The sequence below is a fragment of the Neovison vison genome, chromosome 13 (genome assembly GCF_020171115.1).
Source record: "Neovison vison isolate M4711 chromosome 13, ASM_NN_V1, whole genome shotgun sequence".
In the NCBI taxonomy this organism is placed as follows: domain Eukaryota; kingdom Metazoa; phylum Chordata; class Mammalia; order Carnivora; family Mustelidae; genus Neogale; species Neogale vison.
This window is the reverse complement of record NC_058103.1, coordinates 51,883,370-51,910,438: the sequence shown is the minus strand read 5'-3', so window position 1 is coordinate 51,910,438 and position 27,069 is coordinate 51,883,370. Positions and strand designations below refer to the sequence as shown.

The window sequence follows — 27,069 nt, the reverse complement described above, 5'->3', positions numbered from 1 at the left end:
ATTCTATATGTTTTCACAGTGTGTGCTTGCAATTCAGCAAACTTAGTATGTAGGAAATACTGCATGATCGGAAAATTAACTGTTGGTGGGTATATTCAAATGGGAAGTTAATAAAATGTGTGTGGATTTGTATTAGTACGATGACACTACAGAAAGTTAGTTTAACCCATTGACTGGCAATTTCTTACATATGTTATAGTGATTTAAATCTTATAGACGTCAGTATAGAGATAGAGATAGAGATGATGCTATAAAACCTGTGTTCTGATATAGATTTCTCAGGAAGGAAGGAAGAGCTCCATGCTATACTAATGAGGGAAAGTAGATGGGGGAGTCAGAGAATACAGTGCACTTCTGATGTGTCTTCAGCATTAATGTTGCTGAATTAATTAATTAATTAATTAATGCAGCCTTCTGCAAATGTTCAGAGCATATTTTCTTCAAGATAAGAGAAATATTGCATCTGATTATGACTGTTAAGGCAAGCAGAGTCTAAGGAGGAAGTCTGAAAACTGACAGAGTATATCACTTGGAAAAAGCTCGGATACAGATAAAGTTGAAAATAGCTATTAACATCGGAAAATATTTCTAATGGTTACTTTAGGAGCCACTGCCATGTCTCTATAATGGCCCTGGAATTTGGCTTAGAATGCCAGATATATATCTACATGAACATGTGGTATCTAGTAAGGAGGACAGTATATTCCAGATTATTATTAATATTAGAGAGACAAGCATGAGGGTGGCATGATGCAATAACAGAACTAAAATCTGTTTCCAATCCTTATTTAATGTTAAGGATTTAGGTGATTTAAGATACTGTCTCAACATCATTTTGAAATCTTTAAATGAGGACATTAGAGAAGATTTCCAGAACTTCTTTCACCTAAAACAAAGAAAACATAAAGATTGTATTTTATGTCTCAAAATGTCTCTATATTTTTCCCCTAGAAAGCATTTGGAATATACTACAAAAAGAAATAAAGCAGGGCCCCTGGGTGGCTCAGTCAGGTAAGTATCTGCTTTCAGTCAAGTCATGATCTCGGGATCCTGGGATCCAGGCCAGCATGGGCTCCCTGCCAGGGAGTCTGCTTCTCCCTCTTCCTCTCCCTCTGCCTCTGCCCCTGACTCGTGCTTTCTCTCCCTCTCTCAAATAAATAAATAAAATCTTAAAAAAAATAAAAGCATTAAAGAGGATGGTTAAATATTTTTCTTGGTGTAGGGTATGTTATAAGTAACATTCTAAAATAACACTCAATTTTGTTTTTTTGGAAATTTTGTTATAATCTTTCTAAATCCTGTAAAATATATTTGCATCACAAACAACACTGAACACGTTATATTAATTCTTGACAAAGAGCCCCAAAGGGAATTTCAGTAGGATAAAACTTCTATTTACCCTGAGAAGTACTACACAATCTTATTTTCAGCTAAGCAAACTAATTGGACACACTCAAACAAAGGACTTTGTAAGTGGTTGTGTTTTAAAGGGCTTATAAATCAAAATAATTTAAATGCATGCAACCCCAACAAATAAAACCACCTAAGTGTCAGTGCAGCAGAGGCTCAAAATCACTTATATCTCATTTAAAATTCCAAGAGGTAGGAGATCTCCTTTCCACTTGAAGTAAAGACATTCTACAATGCCACAAAGCTACATTTGAGTAATATAAAAACTTCTCAAAACCTAATTTATATGCTAATATATTCTGTACAGTTTTTACTGTGCTTTCCTGGTATCACATACCAAAGCAAGCATTTTTGAAAAGCTCGACAGTTTACAAATGATTTTTGACTAAAAAATGCTTTGTCAGAAAAAAGTTCAAAACAACAAAAATCTCAAAACTAAAACAAAATAAAAGCAAAATATGGGGTAGGCTGATGTAGTTGTGTTTCATGTTTCCTTAAAAATCAAGACTTAGGAAATAACAGAAGTCTTTAGCCAACAGACCTAGTGTCAAAGAATAAAAGAACATAGAAATCCAAAGTAAAAATATGACTTTATTTTTCTTATTTTTGACAGGTAATTTAAATAGCTTAGCTACTTCATTAAAAACTGATACTCTTTAAACAATTAAAAAAAAAAACCCAGAAAACAAAAACCAAAATGCTCCTCTTCGATTTGCTTCCAACCAAGACAGATTGAACAGAAACCAGATCTATCCTTTCATCTGAAACAACCAAATAACTGGACAAAATATATGAAACAATAAACATCAGGTAATGAAGAACAATGATCAATGAGTGATGGGAATCAGAAAGGTGAGCCCTATGGTGCCCTATACAGAATTGATAGACGATGGTGCAAGCAGAAGATAGAGCTTGGTAGAAAATCTCGGAGGAGTTGGAGCGGAGGAGAGTTTAAGGACTCTAAGGCAGCTAGAGTGTGCAGGGTAGAATACAAGCAAGGACAGAGCTGCAGAGATCATCAGAGGGTCTCCCGAAAGTATTTAGCAACTACTGATCAGGACATGAATGTGCAGTAGTTACTACACAAGAACTGGGAAAAAACCAGAGAGATGCACTAAAGGTAAAAGTACCCAGCCCTTCTCTGCTCAGCGGGGAGCCTGCTTCCCTCTCTCTCTCTCTGCCTGCCTCTCTGTCTACTTGTAATCTCTGTCTGTCAAATAAACAAATAAAATCTTAAAAAAAAAAAAAAAGTACCCAGCCCACACGAGGGTTGGAAAGCCTCATAATTCATGGGGCATTGGACAGAGTACTCAGAAGACTCTTGCCTTGGTAGTGAGAAATAATTAGCCCTATATGAAACACTGCTTCTGTCTCTCCTAACAAAGCTCAAAAGCAAGACCAAAAAATGATTAAATTGTCTCCAAATAACTACATCCCAAACAAGTTCAAGAATATTTACAGGAATATAAAAATGACCAGCAAATTTTGTATTTTATAAAATCATAAGAATTTTAGCTATCAAAGTAAAATTCCAAGTGTCTGACACCCAATCAGATTACCAGACATGCAGAGAATAAGAAAAATAACTTGTAATGAGGAGAAAAAAAAATCAGTCAAAACCAAGCAAGAAGTGACACTGATGTTAGCATCAGTGGGCAGTGATATTAAAACACCTATTACAGGGGCACCTGGGTGGCTCAGTGGGTTAAAGCCTCTGCCTTTGGCTCGGGTTATGATCCCAGAGTCCTGGGATTGAGCCCCATATTCGGCTCTCTGCTCAGCAGGAAGCCTGCTTCCCCCTCTCTCTCTGCCTGCCTCTCTGCCTACTTGTGATCTCTGTCAAATAAATAAATAAAATCTTTAAAAAGTATATTTTAATAAAAAAAACCACCTATTATAACCGGGTTTCATATACTCAAGACATTAACTAGAGACGTGGAAAATACTTTTTCAAAGACTCAAGTTGAACGCACCGGGATGAAAAGTACAATGGTTGAGATACAAAATACACTGAATGTGACTGAAGGCAGATTAGGCATTGCAGAAGAAATGATTAGTGAATGTGAAGACAGAATAGAAACTATACTAAATGAAACACAAGTAAAAATAACACTAAAAAAGCATTTATCAGCTATATAACACCTCATACGCATGCACATGAATAAGGGGTCTTACATACATACATACATAAGGTGTTGGACTGGAGCCTTCAAAGGAGAAGAGGAGGAAATAAAAATATTTGAAGAAACATTAGCCAGACAATGCTTAAATTTAATAGAAACTATAAACTCACAGATCTAAGATCAATGAACCACAAGCACATGAAAAATGAAGAAAATGACATAAAAGCATGTCACAGTTAAACTGCTCAAAACCAATGATAAAGAGAAAATCTTAAAAGCAACTGGTCACATTACATATAGAAGGATAAATATGAGTTTCAGCAGATTTATTCTTAGAAATGATACAAACAAAAGGACAGGAGAACATCTTTAAAGTTCCAAAAGGAAAAACCAGAATACTACACTCAGAGAGAGGAAATATCTTTCAAAAAAATGAAGGTGAGACAGACTTTTTCAGAAGTACAAAAGGTGAAAAGAATTCATGTTTAGCAGACCCATACTACAATAAATGTTAAAAGAAGTCCTTCGGGCAAAATAAAATTGATACCAGATGGAAATATGCATCTACAAAAAGGAACAAAAAGCACTAGAAATGATAACTTCTTTGAGCACCAACTATGCAAACCCAGTCTGATTTCTCAGTTGGAATGAGGGGAAGGATTATAGTGAAGAGAGTTCTCCAAGGTTTGGCCTATTATGAAAAAGCTTTATTTATTTAAACGCCATTGAACATCTGCTTTAAACATTCTTACAAATTTATTTTTTGTGAGTTTAATATGTAAGTCCCTGAGGCTACAGAAAATTTGTTGTCATTCGTAGTTGTAAAAATGTTCCACTCTGAATTTACACTGACCACATCCTTCCTGGTAACAAAAGACTAATTCGGGTCCTGAAATCCCTTCTTTAAATCAACACTATTGGTATCAAAACACAGGGGAGTAAGATGGGCCAAATAACAAAGAAAAGCAATTCCTTTCTATAAGATTGTAATCTCAAACTTAGAACTAACCCACTGCCTCTCATTTCTTTCCTCTATGAAACCCCGTCAATGTTCCCCTTCTGGATTCTCTCTGTTGTGACATCCTGAATGAAGAAACATTCCCTTGCAAGAACAAAATGAACAAAATAAAATTAATGCTTTTTCTATGAAAAAATATAGAATAAAATAACTTTGCAGAAATATAATAATTTAATATCTGCTTGTAGGTCATTCTATTAATTCTGAGTAGTGAATAATTTTTTAAAGATTTTATTTATTTGAGAGAGAGAGAATGAGAGAGCGCATGAGCAGTGGGAGAAGAGCAGAGAGAGAAGCAGACTCATGGCTGAATGGGGAGCCCGACATGGGGCTCGATCCCAGGATTCTGGGATCATGACCTGAACAGAAGGCAGATGCATAACCGAATGAGCCACCCAGGTGCAGTGTGGTGAATAATTTTAGTTCAGGTGCTGGTTTCCTAATTTCCTTACTACCTATGCAAATCTCTCAAGAACAGTTACTCTCTGCAATGACCAGCCCACTAGACTCAGCTTGCTTTACTATTTGAGTATCATGGTCTTTAAATTCTGTGGGCACTAAACTTTCCTGCTCTCCTTCTCTTTACCACTAAAACATACTGAAAAATACTACTTAGGATTGAGCTCGTCTCCCACAGTTCATATTACTGGTTAGCGTTCTGTATGATTCCATCATTTAATCACTGTTCACAAATGTACACTTTCTCTTGGAAATATCAACCACTTCCACATTTCTAGGTAGCACATATACTCCGCTGACTCACGAATGTCCATGTCCCCAAAGCTTCAGATCAACATATACAACAACCTCCACATTTTTAAAAGGATATTCCATAGGCATCTTATCAACATGTCCAAAACAGAAGTAATCATATTTATCCCTGAAGTTTGTCTCTTTTCCTCTTTGTTATGTAAGGTGATGTGTAGCACAAGCATTACCCCAGATTCCCTAGTTGGAGACTTTTAAGTCATTTTTGGCTGCTTCCCAAATTTCTAACATAACAACAACAAAAAATGTTCTGCTGGTTTTTACACCTAAGGATATCTTGAAATCATCCTTTTTTTCTTTGTACCACTTCCTTAGTTTGTCCCTTCAACATCTTTTATGTGAACTTTACAGGTCCTAACTGGTTTGCCAATCCAGTTGAACCTCTTTGAGCCAACAACATGACCACTGTACCCTGCCATCCCCAGAGCAAAATCTTCCAATGACCCCCCCATTACCCAAGCACCATGGGTTCCTTAATCGCAGCTCACTCCAGTCTGATTTCTCTTTATGTACCAAATTGCAGATAAAAGTTTTTCTGTTTCTCAGGCAAATCCTATGGTACATCAGGGTCTGTTTACTCTAAACTCTGCTGCAGTATTAATATTAGCTCTTTCTCTGCTTTGCAATCCCCCTCCTTGGCTCTAGTTTCACAAGTTTTACTTGACTTTCTTCTATACTCTTTTCATTGGTTGGGTGTGCTCAGAACCTTGTGCACACCTCTATTACTGCAAGGTTTACAGTATGCAATGTAAGTGTTTACGTGTATATTTCTATCAATCTGAAGTAAACAATCATTTTTAGATCTTCAACCTAGCAATGTTCCTGGCACACAGGAGTAGCTCAAAAAGTATTTATTGAACTGTTCATTATGGTAATAAGTGATTGTCTTGAAAGTGCTCAATTATTAAATTGATGTCTATGGCAATAAAGGAGTATCCTGAAGAGAACAGTAATAGAACTATTGTTTTAAGTACTTATTGTGTGTGTGTGTGTGTGTGTGTGTGTGTATGTCTTGAAGTACATTGAAGAAATTGATGGTAGAAAAAAAACACCCAACCTGAGTATATAAAATACGCATACTATATATAGCTAATAAAATCACTAAAACCACATTATTTTCTCTACTGAAATAGTTTTGTGAAATATTGTCTCAAGCCATAGTGGCCATTTTTTAGTCATTAAAATTTCTATTATATATTTGCAGCTAACTTTCTTAATTCAGTTTACACTTACTTTTCTATATCAAAACAAAGAAAAAGAACTTCAAAGTTCTCTGACTTTGGTCATCAAAGTGATAAATCACTAAAATGACGTTACCTCAGGGAGACACATTTTACTAAAGTATGTAAAATTCCATCAAGTAAAATTAAAATAGATTAATTGAGCTTTGACTATCCAGTTTCCATTATTATAAGAACCTATGTTATTTATCTTTAGTAAACAAAATATACACATGTGATTTTACAGAAATGGCTTACCTTTTCTCCTAGCAAGTCATTTGGATTTTGAAAGACTATTACTCAAACATATTATTTGATAGATTTTAATCAATAAAGAAAAGGGGAATTTTCTCTTCATAAAACAGCTTTTGGAACTAAAGAAAAACTTAATACTGTCATTTTGTGATGCCCATATCACAGAATTTCTATACCTCCATATTCTTATGTTTGTCCAAGTTCTGCCTTTAACTTTATACTCATGTGCAGCAATCATTACACAAAAATGATTGTTCTTTTCTTACCTGAAATGAAGTGATTGGATATATATTAACATGAGCTTCATTCCACCGCTGTCCTTTATTCCCACTGGAAGACCACAGTGGATTCTCTATTGTTGTCTGCCCTTTCAAACGCAGATAAACATTTAGAACACCTAAAAATAACAATGACATTTTATTTTGTATATTCTTTTTTGTTTTACATTTGCTTCTCCTTAACCTAACACTTTCAAACTGTTAAAAATAAAATTTCTCAGAACGCTAATGTCTCTTTCTTTCTTCCACTCTCATTTCTAATTTTGCTTTTATGACATTTAGAAGACCTCCAAAGACAGTTGTGTCCTAATCCCTAGAATCTGTGAATGTTATTTTATATGATAGAAGCAGCTTTGCAGATGTGACCAAATTAAGTATCTTGAAATGGGGAGAGAGGCAGATTATTCTAGATTATCGCAGTGGGTCTTAAATGTAACCCCATGTATCTTTATAAAATGGAGGCAGGAGATTTATACAGGAGAGAAGAAGGTCATGTGAAAGAAAAAGAAGAGACTTTGTGGATGGTTTTGAAGATGTAGAAAGAAGCCACAAGCCAAATATAGGTAGCCACTAGAAGCTAGGAATGTATTCTCCTCTAGAGCCTTCAGAAGGACCTAGCCCTGCTGACACCTTTTTAGCCCCCTGATACTCATTTTGGATTTCTGTCTTCTAGAACTGTAACATAATGCATTTGTGTTGTTTTAAGCCACACAGGCTGTGGCAACTTATCTGTTACAGCAGTGACAGGAAACTAATATAGCCTGTGTGTGTATCGAGTGACTTGTGCAAAGTCTGACTCTAAATTCCCTGTCCTATATTACCAGTTAGCATTTCCTTTTCATTTTACTTTTTAACCAAGTCTCTTTTCTCTTTTAAAAGAATTATTTGAAGATAAAATGAAAATACGTTTGTCTCATGATTTGATATACCTCTTTTCAACAGTTTCAGTTCTGCACATAGTAAAAATATTAGTGATGCTGATGATGTTAATACAACACGATATATGTTGAACACATACTCCAGATCCTATGAAGCACTATTACAGAGAAAACTTTGAATGGTTAAGTAATTTGCCCAGTTCATACAGTAAGTAAATAGCAGAAGCAAAATTTGAACCCACAGTGTTCCAAAGTCTGATATATTGATCACTAAGCAATCAGTATTTTGATACACTTTAAAATTTTTAAATTTTTATTTATTTTTATTATTATTATTTTTAAAGATTTTATTTATTTATCTGACAGACAGAGATCACAAGTAGGCAGAGTGGCAGGCAGAGAGAGAGAGAGAGAGAGAGAGAGAGAGAGGAGGAAGCAGGCTCCCTGCTAAGCAGAGAGCCCGATGCGGGGCTTGATCCCAGGACCCTGGGATCATGATGGGAGCCGAAGGCAGAGGCTTTAACCCACTGAGCCACCTAGGCGCCCCTAAAAAAATTTTATTGAGATATAATTTACATGCAATAAAATTATCTCATTTTAAATGTATAGGTCAATAAACTTTTGACTGGTATATACTGCAGGGTAAGCACTACTCGGTCAAGATACAGAACATTTCCATCTTCCCAGAAAGCTCCCTCACTTTCCTTTGTAGTTAATCTTCATACCCTTGTTCCTTTGCCAGGCAACTGTTGATAAGACTTTCTTGACTAACTGATGATTTTTGCCTTTTCTAGAATTTCCTATTAATGCAATTATGCAGTAAGTATTTTTTGTGTGTCTTGCTACTTTTCCTCAGCATAATTTCTGTTATATTCATTGACGTATTGTGTTTGTTTTTTTAATTTTAGTATTTAAGTCATAGTTACTGTGGTTTTTTATATGTTTGTAATTAAGTGTACTATCTTTTTTGTTCTTTGCTTGTCCCCTCTGCTTTTTATTGCTTTGTGACTCCTTCCCTTCTTTCTTTTCAGCTGATTTTTTTTTTTTAAGGTTTCATTTCCTGTACCTATTTTTTTTTTTAAAGATTTTTATTTACTTATTTGGCAGAGAGAGATCACAGTACGCAGAGAGGCAGGCAGAGAGAGAGGAAGGGAAGCAGGCCCCCTGCTGAGCAGAGAGTCCAATGTGGGACTCGATCCCAGGACCCTGAGATCATGACCTGAGCCGAAGGCAGCGGCTTAACCCACTGAGCCACCCAGGCGCCCCTGTACTGATTTTTTTAAAATGTCTCTTTTTAATTGTGTTTTAGCAGTTGTTTCAGAATTAACAAGAGGCACTCATAACTTTTCATAGTCTAATTATAGTCATTATTTCCTTCTTCATGCTCACAAATCATACAGCATACATGTTTTACTATGACCTCCCTCTTTTCTTTTCAAAGCTGATACTTTATATTCGCTCTCTTACTTCATATATGTAATAATCTTACAACAGTATAAATAATTTACCTGTCTTCTTTCTATTTTTAGAAGTAATTGTATCTTTTTACCTTTGCCTAAAATATAATCTCACCGTACAGTGAATAGTCAGATGTATTTTATACATTATAAGATGTATTTTATACATTATAAGAACATACAGTTTTAAAATTTTCCACTTATTTACCATTTTTGATGGTATTCATTTCTACCTGTAGTTCTGAGTTACAATCTAGCACCATGCCCCTTTGGCCTGCAGGACATCCTTTAGCACTTTTTGTCGTGGTGATTTGCTGGAGACAAAGTTTCTCAGATTTGTTTCTATAAAAATAACTTCATTTCACTCATGTTTTTGTAAGACTTAAAATTCTTCCAATTTTTCCCTAAGCACTTGAATGTTGTTCTATTTTCTTCTCTATATCACCGTTTCTAATGTGAAGTCAGCCATCATTTTATCTTTTTCCCTTCTGTATTTTTTTTTTTCTTTTCTCCTTCAGGCTGCTTTTGAGCATTTTTCCTTATCTTTGGTTTGCAGTAGTTTTATTATAGTGTGCCTAAATAGCTTATGTAGTGTTTGCTGAACCTCTTTTAGCTTTCCTTTTATTTCTGCTTCATCTATTTCTTCTACTTTTTCAGACTCCAATTATATATATATATATTATGCAATTTGATATTCTTTTACCAGAGGCTGTGTTCATTTTTCTCCAACATTTTCCCTTCATTTTTCAGGTTGGAAAATTTTGTCTATCTTCAAGTTTATTATCTATTTTTTTTCCTTCTGCAATATGTTAAGTTCCTCCAGTAAATTCTTCATATCTTGTCTACTACTTAATGGTACAAATCTTATTTGGCTGTTTTGTAAAATTTCTCTTTCTTTGCTAGACTTCACTATCTGTCCAATTATAAAGACTCTATTTCCTATGATTCTTGCAATATATTTACTCTAATGTCATTGAACATATTTAAAATACCTTTTTTTAAAAAAATGTTTTATCTGCTAAGTCTAATGTTTGGTCCTCTTCAGTTTCATTTTTATGGGTTGATTTTTTACTCTTTCATTGACTGTGGATCACATTTTCTGTTTCTTTGTCTATCTGGTGATTTTCACTAAATAATGGGCATTGTAGACATGACATTATGGAGATTTAGTTTTATAATCATTCTAAGAACGCAGTTTTGTTCTAACAGACTATTCAATTACTGACTCATCATATTAAACTTGTATAGATAGGCTTGGCTTTATAGTAATAATGCAGACCTGTGAAAAGCCCAAATTGTCACCCGAATCTCCTTAACTTTGTGGGAATCAACCTCCAAATCTGTCTCTACTGTAGATCTTGTTGGGGCTTAGACTTGGGCTTTTAAAGGAAAGGTCTACAGAGGTCAGTTCTTCAGGGCGTCACCCTAAGGGAAAGCCGTTTTTGTTGTTGTTGTTGTTGTTGTTGTTTGTTTGCTTTTTTAATGTTGTCAGAGGCTGTTAGGCTATCTCTTCACTCTAAAATGGCTTCAACTTCAATATTCCCTACTGTTCTTCCCCCAGGAGTCTTTGACCTGCCTGTCTCTGTTCTGTTGTCAAGTCCACAAAACAATATGTTGCTATATTGTAAACCTTGGGTTTTTTTTTTAACTATTATATAACTTAGCCTTTAGGCAAAGACATGTGGAACCCTATAGAAGTTTCTAGAGTCAACTCAGCATACCTCCTTTCTTTTACCCTGATTTATAGATTCTAACTACGTTAGCTGCCCAGTACTCTCATCTTTGCTTCCTGAACTCAGTGGCACCTCCATGTTCTGCTTGAATTCAAGAGCTCTGTGTGAGGGCCAGGAAATTATTCTCAGGCAGAGGAAGGCTCCTGTAGACACTACCTCATTTTCACAGATCTCAGTCTTGCCCTGCCTCTTCCATTTTCTGAAAACCATTACTTACTGCCTTTAACCCATTTTAATAGTTGTTTATAGCAGTAGGATTTATCTGGAGCTGGTAACTACTGTGTGGCTTCAAGACAGTCTTATTTTGATAACTTTTACAGATAATCATGTTATTATTAAAATCTATGTCTATCTTCCATATAATATATACATTGGTTTACATGAATATTGCACACAAACATTGCAAAACAGGAAAAACAATATAAAAATCACTATTAAATTGGTCTCTCAAAGGTGGCCTCCTTAATATTTTGGTGTATGTTGCTTTAGTCATTTTTTTAAATGTATATCAAGATATGTACAATTATATGGTATAGAGTAGTTCATCCTTCAGATTTTTAGATATTTTATCTAATTCTTTACACATAAGCACACATATTCATATTAGGCACAAACACATAAATATGAATACGTACTTTTTTTTCTTTTAAAGATTTCATTTATTTATTTGACAGAGAGCTCACAAGCAGGCAGGTAGAGAGAGAGGGGGAAGCAGAGCAGAGAGCCCAATGTGGGGCTTGATCCCAGGACCCCGAGATCATGACCTGAGCTGAAGGCAGAGTCTTAACCCACTGAGACACCAGGTACCCCAAATATGTACTTTTTAAAACAACAACAAAACCCCCTGCATTCCTAACATCACCTGTCACTAGCTGGCTGACTTCGGCTTAGTCTCTTAATCTCTCTGCTTCAATTTCCTCATCACACAAGTGATGATGATAATAATAACTAGCATAAGCTTTTGGTGAAAATTAAAATGAGTTAAAGTATGTAAACTGTACATCATGTTTCATCCTAGTCCTCACTGTGTTTTACTATCATCTGTCAAGATAGTCCAATAATATTTCTCTATTTCTCTATTGATGCAGTAGATTGTACTAGTGCGCTTCTTTTTTTTTTTTTTTTATATTTTATTTATTTATTTGACAGAGAGATAGATCACAGATAGGCAGAGAAGCAGGCAGAGAGAGAGGAGGAAGCAGGCTCCTTACTGAGCAGAGAGCCTGATGCGGGACTCGATCCCAGGACCCTGAGATCATGACCTGAGCTGAAGGCAGAGGCTTTAACCCTCTGAGCCACCCAGGCGCCCCGGTACTAGTGCGCTTCTTAATGTGGAACTAGTATTGTATTCCAGGAACCAATTTTACTTGGTAATGGACTAGTACTCTTTTATTATGTTAATTCCTTTTGCTAGTATTGTATTTAGGGATAATACATGCATATGTATACATAATGTTCTCCAGCTTGCTTGCTTTCTTTTTCTTTCCTTTTTTTTTTGTTTTATCTTGTTGCTTGTTCACTTTTGCTTCAGATTCTACTTTCTTGTATTTTTTTCCCCTTCTGTATAAGAAAGAATCTCAGGTTTGTCCTCCATAGTACTGATTTTAATTTCTAGAGTATGGATTTTGTTCTCCTGTTTCTAATGTCTTCTTTACTTGGCTATTATTTATGATGCTACATTCCTGTCTGATCTCATAAAGCTCCCCCTTATTTTAATCTTTTATTCAGGTCCTTTTTTTCAATTCATCAGTTGTATCATTCTTATTTTTTGTTGTTTAATAAAGTTCACATTCTTATGAATTTGTTGGAAGCTATAAAGCTTATACAAAATAAATTTTACTTTCACCTAAACTGTAAGTTTTTTTTCAGTAGTAGGTGCTTCCTTTACTATGTGCATGTTAGCTCTGCTTTTTTCTATGGAATCCTCAGTAGAGCCTTATTATTTCAATCTCTCTTTCTCTCTTATTTAATCCTCTTTATTCATCCTTAAATAATGCGAAGTAATCTTGTGACATTTTCCCCCAAACAATTTTATGGGGCTTCTTTTATATCCACAGGATAGGTGTGGATTTTGTTAGCTTCTCCTACAAGATCTAAAGCTGAAAAACAGGTTAATGTGAGATTCACCACTATATCAAGATTCAGCAATCTGAGAATAGTGGAAAAACATTCATGTCTTTGAGCCATTTAAGAGTTGAACTTTCTGGGACTTTCCCATTGTGCTCAGTGATCCACTATGGTAAAAAGTAGCTTTCTTAATCCATCTTTCTATTTTCCTTTTTAAATATTCAGTGTGGCTCATTTTTTTTTTTTTTTGCACCGTTGGTCCTGGAATCTTGTATATCAGAAAGGCAAACTTGTGCCAAAAGGAAAGGCCACTGCAGGACATATTTCTGTGTGATGTAACTGCATTCTATTTTTTAACATAATCCACAACAGGGAGGGATTCAATGAAATCAAACCCAAGTAAATAACAAATTATGTTAAACATTAAATAAAGTTATAATACTTTCTGAATCCTGTAGTTGTCATTGGACTCACAAAGTGGTGTAAGCATACATCTTTCTGACATTATTTGAAGAAACAATCTTATGTGCATTAGATAGAAAAGGACCTTCTCATCTATTCCATGGCCTGTGTCTGTCACAGCCTTTGGCTGTATCAGTGGTAACTTATTGGGTTGTGCTGTGACAGTCTCAACTGATTTATCTAACTGAACTGCCTTTACAGAAAGGAAAGTATCAGTTATCTTTTTTTTTTTAAATTTCTTAAATGTAAGACCTAGCTTCTCTTTCTAGTAGAAGTCCTTCGATATCTTGCATGAAAAGAATGAAGGATGCTCTCTCTAAGCTATGAAGGGAGTTCACGTTTTTCCGTACTTTAAAAGTTACCAGTAGATGCGAGTAAATTTAACTGTGAGGTGTTAATGTAAACAGATTGCAGGGAATGAATTATCACCAGTTATTTTAATTGAAGTGACAGGAATCAATCCTGTCATTGAATCAATACATGGAAATTTGTGTCAAATGTTAATAAAGTAACAGTCTTTTTAGATTAGTTGTAATTGGGCAAAAAAGTAGCATATATTATGTCTTTCAGAATTTACTTAAAATAGAAAATAGATACTAAAATACACATTTATACCTATCTATATCTATCTACATGACTTTCCATTATTATATCAATAATGGTAAGTTATTATATCAGGATCAAATATATTTTTTTCTCAGGAAGTATGCTTTCCCTGTGATCATGTTTATATTTTTAATTAATAATTCTTTTTTTTTTTTAAGATTTTATTTATTTATTTATTTATTTAACAGGCAGAGAGGCAGGCAGAGAGAGGTGGAAAAAGTCTCCCTGCTGAGCAGAGAGCCTGATGCAGGGCTCGATCCCAGGACCCTGGGATCATGACGTGAGCAGAAGGCAGAGGCTTTAACCCACTGAGCTACTCAGGCACTCCTAATATTTCCTTTTAACATATGTAATAAAAATTCAAACTTGAATTATTTGAATTTATGTTTATTGAATATATACTGTGTGAAAAATATTTGTCCTAGGTCTAAAGAAGCTAGGTCTGATTATCCTAGATTTGAATTTGTTTTTGAATAGATTATATGAACTATAGTCAAGTGTGACTGGATTTTATTTTAAAAGGCAAGCATAACTTATTTAAAAAGATACTGAAAGTATAACTGACTGAAATGAATTCCTTAAAATATCTTATAATTTAAAAGTCTTATTCTTATGCACCTAGTATTAATTATACTCCATTCTCCATGAATCCAAACTATTGATTCACTGACCTATTTTATGCTGAAAGCAATATTAACAGATAAATGACTTTAGAACCTTTTTAAAGCAAGTTCCCAGCTTTTTTGTAAGAGAGAATTCAATGACAACAGTTATATAAACTCATGTTCAGGGCATTTAGGTCAATGAAATTAGAGCTTGTGAAACAGAATAAAGCAATGCAAGAGAAGTTAGATTCAGCAAAGCTGATTCAGCAGATTATTATAGTATTATAGTAAGAAAATTCTAGAGTGAGTATGATGGATTGTGTTCATACCCTTTACAAGTAATTTCAAGTCCTTAGAGGCACTGTGTTTATGCTTGAGTAGGCACCAGGTATCAATAGGTAAGAATTTAATCATCCCCAAGGATTTTCAAATGCTACATAGTCCCATGATACAAGTTTGAAGTTGCTAAGCAAAACTTAACTGTCTTTTTCTTCCTTTTGGTTTCCTAATTCTCATCTTTTGATCATCTCCTTCTAGAGTCAGGTGCAAGACCTCGAGAGAACTGACCTCATGTTAGGGACCATGGTCAGAAAGGCTAAATGACTGAAGTGCTGTATTATCTCATGGGCAGTGATCAAAGTTTTGGAGTTATTTATGGCATTGTGAAATCACATGATTTCACAGAAATTACTCTATAATATAGTTTGCATCAATATTATATATAATTATTATTACCTAGTTCTCTTCTCTCACTAAGTCATTAACATAATTTTACTTTTAACTATTTACTATAAATATATATTTTATATAAATAACTCACATATATGTCCTAAAATGTGCCTACATATTTCTTACAGATACTTGAAATTATCAGGTTCATAGAAGTTAATTTGTAATTTGGTTTACTCTAAGGCCTAGGGATTACTTGATCATAAATCACATTTTTATTCTAATCAGTAATACGGACACTAATTTGTATTCCACATTTCATGGAAGAAGAGGATGTGCCCAAATTACCTAGCTTCAGGCAAGAGCTATGTATATTGATAGGTAATTGTTAGCATCATTTATTTTATACACACAGACAAAAATGGAAAATTATAAAATCATTAATTTCTGCTTGAACAGAAATGGCTATGTATATCTGCTGTTATTTTTCAATATATAATTACAATGATACATTAAATAAAAAATATCAGTTCACGTTCTGTAGTCATTACCATGCATTGTATCCTGTTGAATTTCAACATTAGTGTCCAGTGAGTTTTCCTAAAACATAGCCTTCAACAAGCTTTCTATTTCCCTGATATAAGTCAGATCCCTTACGTAGACTCTGACACTCTTTGATTCCACCACTTCCCTTTTGCTGCTGTAAGAGCACTATTCTCCATCCTAACATGTGGCTCTTCTTCTCACATTTGTAACCTTTGCTTTCTGCTTAATAAATACTTGTTCAGATGGTTTGTACTTTTTTCACTTCCACAGAAAACTTATATTAACTTTGCTGTTTTCAGGGTTCTCTCCCTTGTTCACTTATAGCACAGGACTGTCATTCATTTTGATGACTATTACTTTCTGGTTCTTATTTTATTCAGTAATTTATTATCCTAAATGTGATGACAAATTATTTGGTGGATAGAGACCTTTTACAATAATTCTTTCTTATTTTCTATAGAATCCTATATACCACTAAGCCCACAGCATGTGGAGTTCATTCTGTTGAACAGAAATGAGTGAATTCAAGACCTAAGGCCAAAAATAATCACTATAAATCTATACTTTTAGTAAAGTTGGTTTAAAAAGTTTGGTACATTGGGTGAGAAACAAAAGCAAGTCAACCCATTTGGTTACCATTAATTCAACTGATGAAATAACATTCTTTATTTATTACACTAAGAATTAGACTTGTATATTTTGAAATACCAGCCTTTCTCCATCATATCACTCATTTCATTTAAATATCTCAGCTTCTACTATTCATTGTTTGAGTAATAAATAAATAGGAGGAGAGTAAACTTAGGGATTGTTGGTGGTTCAAAACACAGACTTCAAAGGTAAGTGCACTAGATATTGCATATGGTCTTATTAGAGGGTCTGTGGCAAGTATGTGTAATAATACATTTCAGGAAGTGGTTGTAAATCATGGCTAGGTTCTATCCACCCCCATATGAAAAAAAAATACATCTTAATTCAAGAAAGCTATTTACTCAATGAATGTCTTCCACACTGATGCTGGCATTATCAGTATTAAATCCAAACAGGATTTTATTGAAAAAAGCTCAAACTGTCTTTCCTATAATGTCTAACTCCAAGGGAAAATAATCTGAGCAGATTTCCTATTTGAAGAACAAGCAAGAATATTTCTTTTTTTACTAAACAGAAGAAATATGGTCTTTAACCAAAATGAGAATAAAAATCAGACTCCTAGAACTATGTAAAAGCTTATCACCATTGCCTTCTCTGTATCTTATAGAAAAGTCTCCATTTTAAAAATTTTGAATGTCGGCACTGAGAAAGTTTTAATTCACTCTTGCTAAAAAGTAACCTGAGATATTTTATTAAGATAAATTTAATTAGAAGTTAATAACAGATTTCTTAAGTTCTATTTCTGTATTCTGTTAGTCAGTCATAAAGTGACATACCTAGACCATGATACTGTAGCTCAAGACATGACCTGTAATGTATTATGGTCAGTTAGTATATAAAATTTTTATTTGATCAAGTTTTATATCTTTCTAAAAGTACCAAATGAAGACATTTCCCATTATACTACTAAGGGTACTTTGATAAACATAAATTTCTCTTTGAATTAGTCGTTAAAAAATATGTGACATTTTTGCTTTCCTCTAGGCTTTAGTTGCCAGAACACTTAGACTCAAATACAAATTAAGTCAATGATTAACTTCTATTTTTCCCCCCAATATATTCTATAAAATCTTGGTGAAATGACCTTCTGTTTCCAATCTACACCAGTACTTTTAACCCCCTTGCTTTGTTTTTCTTCTAGCACACTCAGAAGCTTAAATATCTAGTGTAAATTATTATTATTTTTAATATATTCAGTCTTTATTGTTTCAGAGGATCAAACAGAAAGGAATCAATGATAGCTGTCTCAAGGAGCTTAGAGTCTAGCAGAGGTCTGGGGGACAATTATTATGATAGAGATGTGCACCAGGTGTTATGGGAACAAAAGGAGCAAGAGGATGAGGAAAAATCTCAGCGATGTCCCTGAGTTTGTTTCTGAAAGAAGACTATGAGTTATTTAGATGGTTTAAGAGGGGAAGAAACACTTATTCTATTATGTGATTTAAAAAATACTCATTTGCGGGGCGCCTGGGTGGCTCAGTGGTTTAAGCCTCTGCCTTCAGCTCGGGTCATGATCTCAGGGTCCTGGGATCGAGCCCTGCATCGGGCTCTCTGCTCAGCAGGGAGCCTGCTTCCCCCTATCTCTCTGCCTGCCTTCTGCCTACTTGTGATCTCTCTCTGTCTATCAAATAAATTTAAAAAAAATACTCACTTGCTTAATTAAGACTTATGTAGTGGGTAAACAAATGTTTACATTTGCAGAGCACCATGTGATGGGGAGAGACTTTGTTTCATGTAGTTCAGCAGAACAAAGATAGAGTCTTAAAAAAGGCCCCAGATACAAGTCAGCTCAGTTTGAGGGACTTCATGCATGGCTGGTATAGACTATGCAACTGCCCTAAGGAGAAGCCAGAGGGGCGTATATCCTTGAAACCCTTATGGTACTGGTTTTAGACAATGATCTCTACTTCAGAAAGAATGGGCCCAAGAGACAGCAAGGAAGTCAGTGAGCAGGGAAATTCAGTAAGACACCCAAGAAGTGATTAGCATTAAAACTGAGTATTATATCCTAAAACACATTTCAAGACACTGAGGACTGATACCCTGATCTTCACATGTTTCAATAACCTCTACGTCACTGACCAGTCTCTGCTTCCATTTATTGCTCTCCTGAAACTGTCTACTCTTTGAACACATAAGAGCTGCATTTATTTTACAGAAGGAAACAGATACTGTTCAAAAATCAACTTCCAAGTCTGCTTGCTATTCTTGCATCTACGAATGCATCAAAAGCCACATTCCTACTTAATTCTTTTCTTCCCAACTCAGTGGAAATGACATTATTCCCTCTTCAAGGCTGATTCGCCTACTAGAATTCTCAATTTCCATCTTTTCAAGAAACTTGCTTTGCTTTGAGTTCTGTATCTAAAAACTTCCCATTCTATTATTTTTTCCTCTTAAAATAGGTACTTCTATAACCCCACATCTCTCTACTTGGTCACTTCTCCCCCACCCTGGAGATTCATGACAACAGAGCCCATTAATGTACTCCTTTTCTTTGCTTCCCATTTGTTCCACAGTGAAATTAGCTTTCTAGAGCCACAACTTTATTAAACCATACTTATCAAGTTCAATGAATGTATTCATAAGTGCTTTTTGTATTTTTATCTTTAATTTCCTGATATGTTATGATGATGCTTATATCGCACATTCTTTCTAGAAATAAATGAAGTACATTTTTTACTGAATTTAATAAGCTTTTGTCATATCAGCTGACCTCATAGGAAGTTCAATTCCTCTTAATAACATTAGAAATCCAACTGACTAATCATGAATCAAAATGCCTGCTAGTAGCTACAGGATTGCTGAAATAATCTTATACTATTATCAGAAAGCTATATATTATATCACCTACATATAAATCAATAGTTTAAGGGTGACATAGTGTAGTTTTCATTTATTTTTTCTTCAATTCTGATGAAACATTTAACTAGCAAGAAATTGTACCAGTGTGGCAAATAAACGCTAAGATGCCTCCCAATGATTTCTACCTCTTAGCATTAACACTCTTGTGTAATTTCCTCCCATTAAGTGTGGGTTGGAATTATCAGCTGTTATAAGAAATAGAAGAAGACAGAAGTTAAAAGCCAGAGGCATGTATTTGCTCTCTCTCTTGGATTGCTTGCTTTGGAGGAAGCCTGCTGCCATGCCAGTCCCAGAGACGTCCATATGCCAAGGAGCTAACAGAGAGAGCTGAGAGGAATTCAACAGCCAGCAAGAAATCAATGTCCTTAGTCTGACACCATGATGGAGTGAGGCCTGCCGAAACCCAAGTAAGCAGTCTTAAAAATATATCGTCCCTAAGTCAGGTCTTCAAATTTGAGGGCAGTCATGCCCGGCAGCTTACAACCTCCTGGGAGACCTTGAGCTACAGGTCTCTCAGCTCAGCCACACCTATATTCCTGACCCGCAGACTCTCAGAGGTCAGTGTTTGTTGTTTCAAACCACACAATTCTCGGGGAACTTTTTACATAGCAATCGATAAGTAATACAACATATTTGACTTTATTTCAAAGAGGAATCTCTTTTCTAAGTAATGCATGACTGATTGCCCGTTTTTTGTATGAAACAATTAGAACTCTTCTCAATGATCCATTGAGCACTAGTCATAGTTTAAGCAGCAGAGATCATGTATGATTACTCAAGAAGGAACAACTGCAATGAGGCTATTAGAAATTCAGAACGAATCACTTTTGAATCTGAACTTTTAAGAGAATCAATCAAACTGAGAATGTGATTTGTAAAAACTAAGTAACTATAAATGCACCCAGGTTTCCAGATAAATGAGTGTCTTGGAGTAATATCTGCAAAGAGGGAAGGTTTCAGCTATAGGTAACCTCTCCCTAATGAGGGTGGGGCTCCTCATGGATGAGTCAGTGTCTGGAGCAGGTGTTTTTGACTGGATTTTAGTAAGCAGCATGATCATGCCCTGCCGACAGGGACTCAACTGACATATATGATACCTGCAAACTTCAACCACCTGATGAAACAGAGAAATGACACAGGCGTCAGAGTGGCAGATGTATGAGAACATGGAAGAAGGGAGATCTGCTTTCTTCCTGAAACAATCCGGATAAAACTAGCAGAGGTCAGCGGCACATTTGCTGACAATAGAGAGGGTAAGAATAACACGTGTGAAGTTAAAAAGTATAGTAAAATTATCTTGGATCTTAACATAAATACGCAGAAGTTTTGAGAAGGGGCTAACTTCATAAAAACAGAAACTGCATATTTTACTCATTAAAGTAATTCAAAATATTGACCTTGGACTTATTTATTTAAAAATCAATTTAAGGGGTGCCTGGGTGGCTCAGTGGGTTAAAGCCTCTGCCTTCGGCTCAGGTCATGGTCCCACGGTCCTGGGATTGAGCCCCACATCGGGCTCTCTGCTCGGCAGGGAGCCTGCTTCCTCCTCTCTCTCTCTCTGCCTCCTTCTCTGCCTACTTGTGATCTCCCTCTGTCAAAAAACAAAAAACAAAAACCAAACCTTTAAAAACAAGTTTAAAATAAGCCTTCTTCCAAGATAATCTGGAAGGAGAGAAAGAAAGTCTAAGAAATATATTCAAAATAAAGAATAAATAAAACATACATCAGCAGCTAATGGGAAAAATTAGAGTAGATCTACCTTTGTAATAAAGTCGACATCTCACAATAAATAAGATGGTTTGGCATTGTGAGATTATGATTTCTTTTCATAGGTTAGGCCGCAGTGAACCAACCTATGGCCACTGTCCTAACTTTCTAACTGCTTTTCCAGTCTATATTCTTTTTTTCAATGATTTTTACCTACTCCTAGAAAACCTGTTTTCCCACATCAAAGATCTCATCATGCACGCTGTCTGCACAAAAGCTGTAATGTTTCCCCTGACCACGAAATCAGCTAAACTTTTATGGCATTCCAGTAAGTCTCCCCACAGAGTGGAGAAGCGGGCAAACTGTGTGTCCGCTTCCAGACTGGTATTATGTATGGCTCCTCTATTATTGGCTGTAACATTATGACAAGTACGGTGAAGTAAAATTCTCTGTATCAGTTTCCCTATCTATGAAATAGGATTATGACTTCAAGGAGTACTACTGTTTATTGTGAAAATTGAAAGAAATAATCCATGACGTGTTAGGAATAGTGACCTGGCCCATAAACATTAGCTACTACTTTACTGTTGTTATTATTGCTGCTATTTGAGATTCAAAGTAGCCTAAGATTATGAGTATCTACCATCTGATAGGAGATTTTATATAGGTCACCTCATTTAACTTGAACTTCAAATTTCTGAAATAGACATCATTATTCCCATTTTACAGATGGGGAGGCCACCATCCAGACAATTTAAAGGAATTCTCTAAATTCCTACAATGACTGAGGGCTAACAGCCGAGTTCCTGCCCAGATTTCTGACTCCATGTTAAGGGTACTTTTGACAGCACAAATTTGTCCTTCCAGATTTGTCACCTAGTGCTCCACTGTGAAAAACATTGGTTAATAGTGCTGGCCGTCGGGCGCCTGGGTGGCTCAGTGGGTTAAGCCGCTGCCTTCCTCTCAGGTCGTGATCTCAGGATCCTGGGATCGAGTCCCGCGTCGGGCTCTCTGCTCAGCAGGGAGCCTGCTTCCCTCTCTCTCTCTGCCTGCCTCTCTGTATACTTGTGATCTCTCTCTGTCAAATAAATAAATAAAAATCTAAAAAAAAAAAAAAAATAGTGCTGGCCGTGAGTTTACGCCCCAGCGTAACTGGTCACTTGCAATTCATACACACACTCTGAGGTTCAGTGTCTTCTACTGTAAAAGATGAACAGTGATGCCCATTTTTATGAACTGATTTAGGGGATTACTTTACTTAAACAGTGCAGTAGAACAGATCATGTGTACCATTTTATTAGTTTATATAATCATATATTTATATTTTTAGTTTTATTCATTTGTATCAAAACACTTAATGTAATCCTAATGGCCCACATTTTACTTCCTAATTATTACTACCTTAATCTTCCCTGTGTTTATCTGTTTATCAAAAATGTACCCTTCTTTCATAAAGAAATGTTTTCCTCTGTCCCTTAGCATTTCCTTATTCTTCAGCTAGATGCAGATCCACAATCCCTGGTCCAAACTCTGTGAGCTTAGAGGCTTCACCATCAGAATTTAGTCTTATTTTGGAGAGGTAGAGGAATATGTATCTTGTATATTATACGATAGTCTCTGGAAGGAACTGGAACAGAACCTCATAACTAAACAGTAATGTTTTGCTGCAAGTGGTATAAAAGTTCACACGTACTTGGATAAATGAAGACTATAAATAAGTTCATACTAGCTCAGGTCATATATTCTGAGGCACAGAGATTAGGCTGGCATGCACTGTCAGATAAGTAAGTGACAAAATTTTGTGTTCAGGTTTTTTTGATTTTAGAATTGTGCATAAAGAATTGTAGACCCATATGATCTCTCCCCACCTCCCACAGGAGTTTTGATAAGCTCTTTAAAAAAAAAAATTATGTATTTGAGAGAGAGAGAGAGTGAGTGCACAGGAGAGAGAGAGAGAGAGAGAGCACGCACAAGTGAGAGCATGAGCGGGGAAAGGTAAGAGGCAAAGGGAGAAGACGACTCCCTGCGAGCCCCAGGCGGGGCTGCTTCCAGAACCTTGGGATCTGCCGAAGGCAGATGCTTAACCAAATGAACCACCCAGGTGCCCTTGCTAGGCTCTTTCTAAAGATTATGCGGCCTTCTATCCGGCATGATTATGTATTTATGCATGTTGGCTTCCATGACTGTACAAGGGTCTCTACAGGCAAGGAATGTATCTTCATCTTTGCATGCTCTTCAGGACCAAGGATGTTCTTACATCTTACTAGTTGTGTTAGGCATATTTTATGAACAGGAAAATATCATATTAATATTCCAAAAAAATATCATATTAGTATTCCATATTTTATAAACATGAAAATATCCTATTAGTATTCCAAAGTGCTGAAAGTATTTGTCTTGCAAAGATGGCAACACTCCTTTTCATGGTTATTAATAAGGAAGCAGCCTAAGTTATATTAATTTCCCAATAAGATCAGAAACAATTTAACCCATTGATGATTTGCTGGAATTAAGATTCTAGAAGGGGTAGGTAATACTCCAAAAGTTCACATTCTAATATAAAATTTGGAAATTAGGACCTGATAGGGGAACATTCTTAGCATCTTATTTTGCATTTTGCAAGTAAGTCATTTAAAAGTCAATGATGATATTCTTCGACTAAAACTGATTTCATGTTGTGTGCTTGTGAACATTTTTCTTCTTAGTTACGATATACTCTAAAAGAAATATAATAATTCTTGCCGTCTTACCTATATGTTGCCCATACATGTGATAAAAGAAGCTGAAACAATATGCAGTGTTCGTGGGGCCATAAGGGTTTTTAGGGGCTATGCTGAAAACAGGGCTGAGAAGTCGGGCCTTTTCGCCTTCCAGTCTGGGTCGAGATGTCTCAATGTACATGTAAAAACCTTTAAAAAGACAATATAAAATGTTTAAACACATTATTATTAGGTGACATGAAATTTGAAATCATGAAGAAATTTTAGAGGTTTTATATGAAATAAATTATAGAGTCACAGAAGACTTTTGATCTAATTTATTAACTATTTATATATAATATAAAGAATAAATGATCTACATAATTAAACAAAAAATTGCTTAAATGTATAAAAACTTGGGACAAAATTGGAATTTTACATTTGAATTATTTAAAAAATTCCAATCTCTCAACTACATGTGTCAGTAAGTTCTGAGAGAAGATTCATGTCTACAAACTTTGGAAATATTTGAATTACTGGTACTTCACATTAAAAATTTAATGTTTTATCCCATAATCTTCAAATCTATAGCTAAGTATTCTGTTGCATGTCATATTAATGGATTAATAGCATTGATTTCTGAAAGTCTGAGGCTGGAGTGTGATTGTTATAAACACAACATTTCATACCCTCATACCTTCTTTAGAGCCACTACGATCAGCATTAGGTCCCGTGTTTGGAGTATATTTTGTATTTCTTGTCGCAGTACTTTGCTTTGTCCAGTCAAAATTATCTGTATCATCTTGGGTGAACAAACAAATGTTACCATCTTCAAATCCACAGTGAAATTCTCCTGTTAATGAAATTTAAAGTAATTAATATTAATTAAACTAATATAAGCACTTTAATATTCTTACAAAAATTTTAAAAACATTATACAGCAATAATAATGCAAGACTGAGATAGTGGTACTGGAGCCATAATAGGGCACACGATTATGACTAAACATAAAACTTTCATTTTTAACAAAAAAGAAAAATAATCTTGATATATAAGCCAGCCCCTTGGTTTAATAACTTAAACCCAAACCACTTGCCTCTGAAATATTCAAATAATTGAAATTAAAGAATATAATTCATGCTTGAATTATGGCTGAACACTTTTCCCAACTTTAATTTTTTGAGTGTAGAAATAATCCAAAGAAAACTTCCAAGTATAAAATGAGCTTTATTCATTTACCTGACAACACGTTAAAGCTGTATACCTTGAGGTTATAATTTTTCACACCATGTCTGGAGATCGTTTCTCATATACCCACTTGCAGAAATGGAAGTTTACTTAGGGGAAGATAATGGCAAACTATTTTAAAAAGTAGTTATCTTTACATTTTTTTCTGAATGTGGATTTGGCAGATGGCTGAAATTCACTAGAAATAATGAAAAACCTTTTATGAAGACTGTGGAAAGACTGGCATTTCTTGTATGCCTGCCACATGCTGAGTTCAGACCCAACAAATAGTTCAGTGAGAACTTTCTTCAACTGTCCTCGTACTGAGGGTAAAAATAATGTTTCTAGGTGTCAAAGGGTTTTCTTACTTGGATGTACCCTGCTTGAAATATAGGCATAAATAAAGAAGATAATGTCAACTAGACACAAAGAAGACATGAACAGACATTTTTCCAAAAACATCCAAATGGCCAACAGACATATAAAAAGATGTTCAACATCACTGATCATCAGGGAAATGCAAATTAAAAGCACAATGAGCTATCACACGATGAAATGGCAATTAAAAAAAAAAACAAATATTGCCAAGCATGTGGAAAATTGGAGCTCTTATATACTGTCACAGGAATGTAAAATGGTGCAGGTAGTAGAGAAAACAGTGTGGAGTTCCTCAAAAATTAAAAATAAAACTACTGGGGGCACCTGGGTGGTTCAGTTGGTTCAGTGTCCAACTCTTGATCTCAGCATTGTGAGTTCAAACACCACATTAGGCTACACGTTAGGCTTCACACTAGGTGTGGAGCCTCCTTAAAAAAAAAAAAAAAAAAAAAAAAAAGAAGAAAAGAAAATAGAACTATTGTGTAATCCAGCAATCTTATTTCTGGGTATCTATCCAAAAATTTTAAAACCATTTTCTCAAGGAGACAGTTGTACTCCTATGTTCGTTGTTCACTGCAGCATATTTCACAATAGCCAAAACATGGAGCAACCTAAGTGCCCATCAGTGGAGGAATGGATAAAGAAGACATACATACAATGGAATAGCATTTAGTCTTAGAGAAGAAGAAAATCTTACCATACATGACAACACTGATGAACCTGGAGGACATTATACTAAGGAAATTATATTAAACCAGTCCTAGAAGAATTATGCTGCATGATTACACTTATGAGGTATCTAAAATATCCAAATATATAGAAGCAGAAAGTAGAATGGTGGTTTTCAGGGGCTGGTGGAAGATGGAAATGGAGACACATTGGTCAAAAGGTATAAACTTTCAGTTCTGTAAGATGAGTCAGTTCTAGAGATCTGCCATAGAACATTATGTGGAGATAACAGTGCTGTATTGCATACTTAAATTTTATTAAGAAGGTAGATCTCATATTAAATTTATAATCTTTAAAAAATTTTTTAAATTATTTAAAAAATTAAAAATTTAAAGACCTTAAATTTTTTAAATTAAAAAATATTTAAATACCAGTTTAAAAAAGGAAGAGAGAAGGAAGATAGGAAGGAAAGTAGGAAGAAAACCATTGACATATACATATAAAAATAAAACATAAGTCTTTCCCTTTGAATTTCAGGAATATGTTGTTTTGTTTTTGTTTTCAGATTGAAGACTTGCTATACTTCTTTGTATTTATTTATATTTCATATTATGAATAGGAATACTTACAGGGAATATAAGCATTTAGTGAACTCTAAATTAGTAAATTTCTATATAAACAACATTCCATATAAAATATTTTTCATTACATAATTATGCCATAAATCTTATACTAAAGAAGACAGGACTGCTTGATACTATCAACTGAGATCTAATGT

General features: G+C 35.0%; 1 protein-coding gene across 1 annotated transcript in view; it reads right to left on the bottom strand.

Moving 5' to 3' along the window:
* The window catches only part of MDGA2 (MAM domain containing glycosylphosphatidylinositol anchor 2), an 845,496-nt gene that overhangs the window by 10,543 nt on the left and 807,884 nt on the right, over nt 1-27,069 (bottom strand). The window contains exons 13-15 of the mRNA XM_044231999.1: nt 24,715-24,870; nt 24,069-24,227; nt 7,061-7,191 (exon numbers count right to left, since the gene is read on the bottom strand). Coding sequence (XP_044087934.1) covers nt 7,061-7,191; nt 24,069-24,227; nt 24,715-24,870 — 446 coding nt within the window. The remainder of the gene's footprint in view (nt 1-7,060; nt 7,192-24,068; nt 24,228-24,714; nt 24,871-27,069) is intronic.